Source organism: Danio aesculapii, chromosome 25 (assembly GCF_903798145.1).
Source record: "Danio aesculapii chromosome 25, fDanAes4.1, whole genome shotgun sequence".
NCBI classification, from domain to species: Eukaryota; Metazoa; Chordata; class Actinopteri; order Cypriniformes; family Danionidae; genus Danio; species Danio aesculapii.
In genome coordinates this window covers 37,009,615-37,022,114 of record NC_079459.1, presented here as the reverse complement: position 1 = coordinate 37,022,114, position 12,500 = coordinate 37,009,615, and the positions used below count along the sequence as shown (strand labels likewise).

Below are 12,500 nucleotides of genomic sequence, written 5' to 3'. Positions count from 1 at the left end.
AATTTTAAGATAATACACATTTAAAAGCACATTTAAACGCATAGCATATTAAATAAAATAAAAATATAAATAAATTGGGAGTCATGGTAGCTCAGTGGTTAGCACTGTGGCCTCACAGCAAGAAGGTCGCTGGTTCGAGTCTCAGCTGGGTCAGTGTGTGTTTCTGTGTGGAGTTTGCATGTTCTCCCTGTGTTGGCGTTGGTTTCCTCCGGGTCCTCCAGTTTCCCCCACAGTCCAAACACATGCACTGTAGGAGAATTGATCAACTAAACTGGCCCTAGTGTATGAGTGTGTGTGAATGAGTGTGTATGGATGTTTCCCAGTACTGGGTTGTGGCTGGAAGGGCATCCACTGCATAAAACATATGCTGGAATAGTTGGTGGTTCATTCCACTGTGGGGACCCCTGATGAATAAAGGGACTAAGCCTAAAAGAAAATGAATGAATGAATGAGACACTGATAAATGCAACTACTGTTGGTGAGCGTGACGTGTGTTGCGATGCTGGGTTGTGTTTTGGAATGAATGAGGAGTTGTTTTTCACTAATAATGCGATAACGTTGTGTCGAATGGTTAAATAATTGTAATAAAAGTGTTAGTAACATCAAATCTCTCTCTCTCTCTCTCTCTCTCTCTCTCTCTCGCTGTGATCACATGAGCGCCTCTTCATGATCTTCCTCTTTTCTGTGTGTGTTCACTGGAGCAGAAGGAGATCAGAGGCTCACAAAATCCCATTATAACACACACACACACACACACACACTTCCTGTCTGAGAGGGAAGCGACCACTGCATCTCTAAGAGTAAATGACCCATTGCCATGGGGACGCCAGACTGACCCACTGACAGAAAACACACTATAACACTGATATCATCACACACACACACACACACTGTTTGGACTGTGGGGGTAACCGGAGCACCCTGAGGAAACCCACACCAACACGGTGAGAACATGCAAACTCCACACTAAAACACCAACTGACCCAGCCGAGACTCGAACCTGCAACCTTTTTGCTGTGAGGCCACAGTGCTAACCACTGAGCCACCACGCTGCCAAAGGGGCAAAAACAGCCACCAACATAACCAAAGGGGGAGTCAATCTGAAAACTACACAAGGGTTGAAGCGGGACTCTTCTGCGCTTCCTCATCTGAGACTGACATATGATGAAGAGTTGTTATAGTCTAGACTGATGCATCTAGAACTCTACTCTCACTTTCAGACTGGATGACAGTGTTGCACTCACTCCAGGAACTCGGTGATGTATTTGCGGCTGCATTTGGACCAGGACCAGGGGCTGGTGTCATAGTTGAGCGTCGGAGCCATGACGTGATACTGGTGTTTGATTCCAGCTTCTCGACACTTGGGGCTGTCATCATGAGGCATGTTGAACCTGCAGAACACACACATGCAGTTATACACACATGCAGACACACACACATGCACTTGTACAGGATTTGCCATATCATAATGCTCTCCCATATCCAAATAATGAGTTTAAGTCTTGTTTCTCGTCTAAAATATCTACAAACTCTTAAATCAGTCAGCATTTTTTTAGACAAGCAATAAATATAGTCTTGTTTTCAGAAATAATGAGTCAAAATGAAGAGAGTTTTTCATTAAAACAAGCGAAATAATTACATTTTTATTATATATTCTTGTTTTAGGGAAAAACTTTGTGAAATTTTAGCCATTTTGACTCATTGAAAGTGTAAACTCAGTGTTAAAGTGTGTTTATGAACTCATTGTTCTGATGGGAGGCGGATGAATATCTGTCATTCTTACACACACACACACACACACACACACACACACACACACACACACACACACACACACTGAGCTCATTGATACACACACAGCACAGTCCCACAGCACTGATCTGATGTTCAGCTTCATCACTGCAGAAATCAGGATCTTCCTCACAGCTTCTGTCTCGTTTTACAACACAAACACTCTGAAAGCTGAACAAGTTAGTGTGTGGGTCATTAGAATAGGACAATAGCTGGATGAGAGATATGACTATTTACCAGAGTTCTTACCAGGTCTAGAAAATTTGATCACATCACCCCAATGTTATCCTCCTTACACTGGCTGCCTGTTAAGTTTCGTATTGAATTTAAAATATTGCTTCTTACATATAAAGCTTTAAATAATCTAGCTCCTGTTTATCTAACCAATCTTCTGTCTCGCTACAATCCAACTCGCTCTTTAAGGTCTCAAAACTCAGGGCTTCTGGTAGTACCTAGAATAGCAAAGTCGAGTAAAGGAGGTCGAGCCTTCTCATTTATAGCTCCTAAACTCTGGAATAGCCTTCCTGATAACGTCCGAGGCTCAGACACACTCTCCCAATTCAACACTAGATTAAAGACCTATCTGTTCAGTAAAGCATACACTTAGTGCACCACTCAGCGGTATGATACATGAATGTGCTCCACACAGGTTCTGCATCTCATTTATATACACTATGAACAGCAGCTACGCTAATTATTCTCTTTATTCTCTATTTCCACCTGGGGATACTCTTCCCGAGACCCTCAGACCATGCAGAGTCACTGATTCGATCCAAGACCAGCGACGAGATGATCCCAAGGTTTCCATGATCCTGGACCAGGCCGTATCCTGAGCAGCTGCTGTGGTGGTCATGGAGGAGTGGAGAACATGAGACTGATTCCTGTGACGCTCCAGAGACAGACGAGTCTTTGCTGACGTCCAGCATTCTCCAGCCTCTGGCGCTGAGACTACAGCTCTGCACGAGACGTTTGGCCAGCATAGAAATTAAAATGGTCGTGCCCAACTGAGCCTGGTTTCTCTCAAGGTTTTTTAATTCTTCACTTCCACCATTAGTGAAGGTTTTTTTTCCCTCTCCGCTGTCGCCACTGGCTTGCATGGTTCAGGATCTGTAGAGCTGCGCATCGATGGATTTGCTCTTCAGTGTTTGGACTCTCAGTAGTGATTATTAAACCACACTGAACTGAGCTAAACTGAACTGAACTTAAACACTACAAACTGAACTACACTGTTCCTATTTACTGTGACCTTTTATGTGAAGCTGCTTTGACACAATCTACATTGTATAAGCGCTATACAAATAAAGGGGAATTGAATTGAATTGAATATTCATGCAAGTCGAAACACACCTACTGGTCTAATATAAATAAAACAGAGATTTTAAAGCCATTTTAGGGTGGCCCAATACAAACTTTTAACACTGATTTTTTCACTGATCGGGTAAAAAAAATACATTATGGGTCCGAAAACAAACTCTTAGTTGATGTTTTGGAAGGCAATGCATTTTTAGCATCTTAATTTACTGTTTAGACATAAATTAAAACATCAAAACGGCACCTAGTTGAGTGTTTGCATGCAAAGTTGAAATGCCCCCTACAGGTATGATAGAACCATTTTGGGGTCCCAATACAAACTTTAAACCTACTGACCTGGTAAAAAAAATAAACACAAACTTTTAACAAACTCATAGTTGAAGTTTTGGAAAGCAATGCTGTTTTAGCATCTTAATTTACTGTTTATACATAAATTAAAACATCAAAACGCCACCTACTGGCCTAACATAAATAAAACAGGGATTTTAGAGCCATTTAGGGGGCCCCGATACAAACTTTTAATTTACTGACCTGGTAAAAAAAATAACCACTAACTTTTAACAAACTCATAGTTGATATTTTGGAGAGCAATACCGTTTTAGCATCTTAATTTACTGTTTAGTATTTTCACAATGTTGAAATGCCACCTAGTCTGGTTTGATAAATAAATCAATGAATTGAAGGTCTAAAAACAAATATTTACAGTTTTTTTTTTTTACCACTTTAGCATCTTAATTTACAGCACGCAAAGTTGAAATGCCCCCTACAGGTATGATAGAACCATTTTTGGGCCTCAATACAAACTTTTAACTTACTGAACTGGTAAAAAATAAACACAAACTTTTAACAAACTCATAGTTGATGTTTTGGAAAGCAATACTGTTTTAGCATCTTATTTTACTGTTTAGACATAAATTAAAACGTCAAAACGCCACCTACTGGCCTGGTAAAGTTTTGATGGGTCCGAAGCCAAACCTTTAACAAAAACAGATTTTATAACCATTTTAGCAGCTTAAATTACTGATTAGTGTTTTTGCGTCAAAGTCGAAACGCCACCTACTGCTCTGACATAGATAAAACAGTGATTTTAGAGCCATATAGGGGGCCCCGATACAAACTTTTAACCTACTGACCTGGTAAAATAAATAAACACAAACTTTTAACAAACTCATAGTTGATATTTTGGAGAGAAATACCGTTTTAGCATCTTAATTTACTGTTTAGTATTTTCACAATGTTGAAATGTCACCTAGTCTGGTTTGATAAATAAATTAATGAATTGAAGGTCTAAAAACAAACATTTATAGAATTAAATTTTTTTTCACCACTTTAGCATCTTAATTTAAAGCACGCAAAGTTGAAATGCCACCTACAGGTATGATAGAACCATTTTTGGGGGCCTCAATACAAACTTTAAACCTACTGACCTGGTAAAAAAAAATAAACACTAACTTTTAACAAACTCATAGTTGATGTTTTGGAAAGCAATGCATTTTTAGCATCTTAATTTACTGTTTAGACATAAATTAAAACGTCAAAACGCCACCTACTGGCCTGGTAAATAAACATTTTGATGGGTCCGAAGCCAAACTTTTAACAAAAAACATTTTTTATAACCATTTTAGCAGCTTAAATTACTGTTCAGTGTTTTTGCGTCAAAGTTGAAACGCCACCTACTGCTCTGACATAGATAAAACAGGGATTTTAAAGTCATTTAGGGGGCCCCAATATACACTTTTAACCTACTGACCTGGTAAAAAAAAATAAATACAAACTTTTAACAAACTCATAGTTGATGTTTTGGAAAGCAATGCATTTTTAGCATCTTAATTTACTGTTTAGACTTAAATTAAAATGTCAAAATGCCACCTAGTCTGGTTTGATAAATAAATGAATGAATTAGAGGTCTAAAAACAAACATTTACTGAACAAAAATACATTCCGAACCACTTCAGCATCTTAATTTACAGTTTGGACTCTTTTGCAAAAACTTGCAAACACTCTTTTGGAGTGTTTGGACTCTCAGCAGTGAATATTAAACCACACTGAACTTAACTGAACTAAACTGAACTACACTGTTTACATTCACTATAATCTTCTATGTGAAGCTGCTTGGACACGATCTACATTGTAAAAGCGCTGCACAAATAAAGGGGGAATTGAATTGAATTGAATTAATGATTTTCAACAAAAAAGAAAAATTGCTCATTTTGACAGTTCTGTTTTCTTCTGCTATTCCCACAAATATAGCAGCGCACCGTCAGACTGGGTCACATTTAATACTTCAAAACATTAGAAATGATCTTTGACTCTGAGATACGATGAATAAAACATGACCATGATTGGATATATGAGGAATAAGTGGTTGAAGGAATAATAATGAATCACTCACACGTGTCCGAGCTCGTGAGCGATGGTGAAGGAGGCGCTCAGACCGTTCTCCTCACTGATGGAGCAACTCCTGTACGGGTCACACATGGTGCCCAGCTCCGCCAGACCTGCACACACACACATATACACAGTTATACACAGACAGTCATATGAACACAGTTATACACACATACACATTTACACACACATACAGTCATACGGGGGCAGCACGGTGGCGCAGTGAGTTGCACAATCACCTCAAAGGAAGGTCGCTGGTTCGAGCCTCGGCTGGGTCAGTTGGTATTTCTGTGTGGAGTTTGCATGTTCTCCCTGTGATTATGTGGGTTTGCTCTGGTTTCCCCCACATGTGGTATAGGGAAATTGGGTAAACTAAAACGTCTGTAGTGTGTGTGTGTGTGTGTGTGTGTGTGTGTGTGAGTGAGTGAGTGAGTGAGTGAGTGAGTGAGTGAGTGAGTGAGTGAGTGATTGAGTGTGCATGGATGTTTCCCAGTTATGGGTTGCAACTGGAAGGGTATCCACTGCGTAAAACCTATGCTGGATAAGTTGGCGGTTCATTCCGCTGTGGCGATCTCAGATTAATATAGGGACTAAGCCGAAAAGTAAATGAATGAATGAATACAGTCACACACACACACACACACACACACACACACACACACACACACACACACACACACACACACACACACACACACACACACACACACACTTGCAGTTACACACAGATACATACAGTCATTATTATTAATCTATTATATCATAGGAAGTACTTTGAAATATGTCCTTGTTCTCTGTGAAACATCACTTGGGAAATATTTGATAAATAATGAACATTTCTGATAATTCTGCATGTGTGTGTGTGTGTGTGTGTGTGTGTGTGTGTGTGTGTTGTTTACCGAGTGTGTCGCACTTGTCTTTGGCTCTGCAAATGTCCTCCCTGTTGATCAGAACAGATCGAGGTCATTATTGTAATATTGATGATGTTGATGAGCTGAGGGGTCAGAGGTCACCTGGTGATGAGCAGCGCGGTGTCGTGGTGCGTTGGGTCGCTGTCGTCTGCTGAGTTCTGGCTCTGCTGCCACACGCAGAAGTTATGAAGAGTCGATGTGGCCAGCAGACTTACACTCGGCCCTTCCTGACAAAACACACACACGCAGGCACACACGTACCCATTTACACACACACACACACACACACGCGCATGCACACACACATGTACACAAACACATTTGAACATGCACACACGCACACATATTCACACACACAAAGGCATGTACACACACATACACACGCACACACAAACACATATGCACACATGCATGTACAAACACACAAACGCATGTACACAAACACACACAGACACAAAATAAACAATATATACAGTAATTAATTCATTACAAAACAAAATACATCCATTAATATGTTCATAAACGAAGAATAAAATAGTATCAAATTAATTCATTCATGAATAATTGATTCATAAATAAATTACTAAATTACTTAATTAATTAATTACTCGACATTTCCCAGAGATGGGTTGCGGCTGGAAGGGCAAAACATAGGCTAGATAAGTTGGCGGTTCATTCTGCTGTGGCGAGTCGTGATAAATAAAGGACTAAACCAAAAAGAAAATGAATGAATGAATGAACTACATGACTCAGAAGTCTGATTTCTTAATTTAAATGAGCTAAACTTAATTAACTTAATGAAACTTTTTTGCTAATTATGAAACTGAAATCCTGCCTTGCCTCCTGTGATAACATAAATGTCAAATATTAATAAAGCGAATGTCATGTATTTATTCTTAATAAATAATTCTACAAATGAATAATATTATAAATCAGAGATGACATTTTAATAATTAGATAAATTATAAATCAATTTACTAGACAGCTGTAAATGAATGTATTATGGTGAAATGGCGTCATATCATCTTAGATAACATCATTTGACGTGTGTATTTGTCTAGGTATTGTGTTTTGTAAAGGCGCTGTTAGGCATGGGCAATGTGGGCGATCAGCCAGGGCGGCATCTTGATAGGGGCGGCATGTGGACATCCCCAAGACCCCAATCCTCCCCCCCCCCCACCCCCCCCCCCACCTCGTCACTTTTGCATGACAGTCGTTTAACTAGGGCGCCAGTTAGGCTTTGCGCCCCTACTGGTGTTTTTGTTCACCTGTTCATTATGGATGACGATGAGTTTGACGATTACGATGTTGATCAGGTTTCCCACACTCGGGTCTCTGTAAATCGAAGCCACCTTTAGAAAAGCAGAAGACGACAGATTACCCATCAGCCCCTGCTCTCTCTGAACACTACGGGTTTAATCCTGCAGTCCAAAATACACTGACATCATCAAACACACATCTAACACACACACACGCAGACACGCACGCACAAAGATGTATGAGCACACACAAACACACACAGTTTAGAAGGACTGATAGAGGCTTCCGATTGGCTGAAATACGCCCACATGACGTCATCAGCAACACACTTACCCAATCAGATCACATTCTTAAATTAGCATAAAGTTCCAAAAATTTAACAGATCATTTAGATTAAACACAACATTAAAGGGGGAAATGCATGAACTGATATTTAAGAAATTATAAATTAAAATAATATATTAATGAAAAAATAACAACAACAACAACAATAATAATAATAACAACAATAATAATATTTAAATAATAATAATAATAATAATAATAATTATTATTATTATTATTATGAATTATAATAATAAATAATAATAATAAACAATAATAATAAGAATAAACAATAATAAGATAAATAATAAATAACAATAAATAATAATAATAATAATTATTATTATTATTACTGGATTATTGCTGGATTACTGCAGTTTAGTGATGATTATTGCTGTTTTATTGATTAATATTAATCATTATTGCTGTGTTATTGCTGGATGTTTTATGGTTATTGATGATTATTGCTGGATTATGAATGAATAATAATGATTATTGATGGATTATTGATGATTAGGGATGAATGTTGATAATTATTGCTGGATTATTTCTGGATTACTGCGGTTTAGTGATGATTATTGCTGTATTATTGATTAATATTAATCATTTTTGCTGTGTTATTGCTGCATGTTTTATGATTATTGATTATTATTTCTGGATTATTAATGAATAATAATGATTATTGATGGATTATAGATGATTAGGGATGATTATTCCTAGATTGTTGATGATTGTTGATACATTTTTGATAATTATTGCTGGAGTATTGCTGATTATTGATTAATATTGTCGGATTATTGATGATGAATGTTAAATGTTGGAGTATTACTGATGATTAGTGATCAATATTGAACATTATTGCTGGATTATTGCTAGACTTTGTAAAGATTATTGATGATTAGTGTTGATTATAGTTGGATTGTAAATGATTAGCAATGAATTTTGATGATTATTGTTGCAATGTAGATGAATTATTGATTATTATTGTTGGCTCCGTGATGATTTGTGATGATTATTTCTGTATTATTGATGATTAATAATCATTATTGATAATTATTGCTGGTTTATTGATTAGTATTGGTGATTGGTGATAATTACTACTATATTATTGATTATTATTGATGAACATTGATCATTATTGCTGGATTATTGATGGTTACCTATGGTTATTGATGAATTTCGCTGGATTATTGATGATTTTCGATGGATTACTGATAATTATTGCTGTTTTATTGATAATAATTGCTGGATTATTGCTGATTAATGATGAATATTGCTGGATTATTGATGATTTTTGATGGATTACTGATGAGAATTGCTGTTTTGTTGATGATTATTACTGGATTATTGCTGGATTACTGATGTTTAGTGATGATTATTGCTGTATTATTGATAATAAATGCTGGATTATGATGATTAATGATGAATAATGCTGGATTATTGATAACTTTTGATGGATTACAGATAATTATTGCTGTTTTATTGATAATAAATGCTAGATTATTGATGATTTATGATGAATATTGCTGGATTATTGATGATTTTTAATGTATTACTGATAATTATTGCTGTATTTGTGATAATAAATGCTGGATTATTGCTGATTAATGATGAATATTGCTAGATTATTGATGATTTATGATGAATATTGCTGGATTATTGATGATTTTTAATGTATTGCTGATAATTATTGCTGTATTTGTGATAATAAATGCTGGATTATTGCTGATTAATGATGAATATTGCTGGATTATTGATGATTTTTGATGGATTACTGATGAGAATTGCAGTATTATTGATGATTATTACTGGATTATTGCTGGATTATGGATGTTTAGGGATGATTATTGCTGTATTATTGATAATAAATGCTGGATTATTGATGATTAATGATGAATATTGCTGGATTATTGATGATTTTTGATGGATTACTGATGAGAATTGCAGTATTATTGATGATTATTACTGGATTATTGCTGGATTATGGATGTTTAGGGATGATTATTGCTGTATTATTGATAATAAATGCTGGATTATTGATGATTAATGATGAATATTGCTGGATTATTGATGATTTTTGATGGATTACTGATGAGAATTGCAGTATTATTGATGATTATTACTGGATTATTGCTGGATTATGGATGTTTAGTGATGATTATTGCTGTATTATTGATAATAAATGCTGGATTATTGATGATTAATGATGAATATTGCTAGATTATTGATGATTGATGTACAGGGAGGAGAATAAGGCTGATCTACTTACTACTGACATGATAGTGAGGATGTAGTGCTCCAGGTTTGCTCCGTGGTGTTTCAGCATCTTCACATCGGCCGTCACCATCAGCTCCACGAATCGCGGGTACGACAGAAAGCGCTTGCGTCTGGACGAGTGTGTTTGTGTGGAGCCAGAGGAGTGTGTGTGCAGCGATGACACGTGCTCATGCAGACTGCTGTTAGCGGACAGATGGATGTCACCACTGAACACTGCATCTGAGGATCAATATAACACACAAACAAGCACCAGGACAATTAGAAACACAGCTGTTTATTCAATATATTACATGTACAGTACAGGGTTTTAGTGCTTACATAATACACACATACAGATTTACAGACACACACACACCATCGCACACACGTATACACGCATACACACACTAACGCTCCATACACTGTGGCGGCATGACTCACACACGAACGCATACAAACACACAGACGCACATGCACGCACACACACACCAACACATTACACACTTATATACACCAATATTACACACACAGCACTCGCACATACACACACAAATACACTTAAACACATGAACACAAACACACATATACACACAGACTTGCACATACACACAACCACACATTACACACTTACATACACCAACACAACACATACACACACCAACACACGAATACACACACACCAACACATTACACATTTACATACATCAACACTACACTCAACACACAAACACACACACTCGAGCACACACACATCAGCACATTACACACTTACATACACCACCACTAAACAAACACACACCCCCAACACAATTCACTCTTATATAGACCAAATGCTACACATACACACACACACACACATCAACACATTCTCACACACACACACAACCGCGCATAAACCAGCACATTTCACACTGACATAGACCAAACACTACACACACACACAAACACATATACACACACTCGCGTGCAGAAACTACACACAGACACATACACGATCTACACACACTAATTCTCACACACACACACTCATACACACACAAACTCAACACGCACAAACACACAACACACACACTCACACAACAGCACATTACACACTTACATATGCCAACACTAAAAATACACACACACACCAACACATTTCATTCTGACATAGACCAAACACTACACGAACATGCACACACATACAAACAAACACACACACACACACATATATACACACACTCATGTGCACAGACATTACACACACACACTCGTGCACACACCAACACACTCTCACACACAGGCTTATACACATACACCTACACAAACCCAACACTCACAAACACACTCGCACTTATACACACATACACACTCACACACGCAGACACACACACACACAGGTTTATTTTTTTGTTGTCTAGTAGCAAAAGTATGTTTATTTTCTGGTTTCATGTTCATTTTTATTCATATTTTAATTATAAATGTCCAGTTTTGACTTGTATTGTAGTTCACATGTAGTCATATTGTCATTGTTAGTTTATTTCTATGTAGTTATTTTATTATGTTGTTTATTTAAATCATTATTCCCTTTGTTCCAAGTAATGGTGTTATGACACTGATAAAGACTAACTAGCAGCAGAAAACACACACATTTCCTCAGAGCAGAGACTGTAGTTGAATGAACTGTTATCTGAATGGACCCTCATGGCTCTCCGTTGGCCACCAGCACAACAAAGAGACACATGATGAGCTGACGACAAGATAACGCTCAGATAACACCAGCGTGTCCACCATCCGCTCTGTTCTGACAGTAACAAACACACTGCACAAGCACACTGCAGCACCACTGTCTGTATGGATTTATTCATATTTGATTACATTTTTAATAATACAAGTAATACAATTTAGTAATACAAGACTAATATGAGACTAAAAAGAGATGAATGGGACTAAAATGAGACTAATACCAAACTAATGAGACTGATACAAGACTAATTTGAGACTTATATTAGACTAATACAAGGCTAATGTAAGAATGAAACTTATATGAGACTATTAAAACTACTACAAGACTAATCAGACTAATACGAGGTGAATGAGACTAATACGACCCCAATACAAAACTAATGAGACTAATAAAAGGCTAATGAGTCTGATATGTGACTAACGAGACCAAAATGAGTCTAATACGAGACTAATATTAAACTAATACAAGGCTAATGTGAGAATGAGATTAGATGAGACTAATATGAGACTAATATTAGCCTAATACCAAACTAA

At 37.1% G+C, this 12,500-nt stretch overlaps 1 protein-coding gene across 1 annotated transcript in view; it reads right to left on the bottom strand.

Annotated features, from left to right (window-relative positions):
- The window catches only part of LOC130219446 (A disintegrin and metalloproteinase with thrombospondin motifs 20), a 118,614-nt gene that overhangs the window by 84,867 nt on the left and 21,247 nt on the right, over positions 1-12,500 (bottom strand). The window contains exons 4-9 of the mRNA XM_056451855.1: positions 10,255-10,481; positions 7,670-7,753; positions 6,504-6,628; positions 6,390-6,430; positions 5,495-5,600; positions 1,245-1,391 (exon numbers count right to left, since the gene is read on the bottom strand). Of these exons, the coding sequence (XP_056307830.1) occupies positions 1,245-1,391; positions 5,495-5,600; positions 6,390-6,430; positions 6,504-6,628; positions 7,670-7,753; positions 10,255-10,481 (730 nt within the window). The remainder of the gene's footprint in view (positions 1-1,244; positions 1,392-5,494; positions 5,601-6,389; positions 6,431-6,503; positions 6,629-7,669; positions 7,754-10,254; positions 10,482-12,500) is intronic.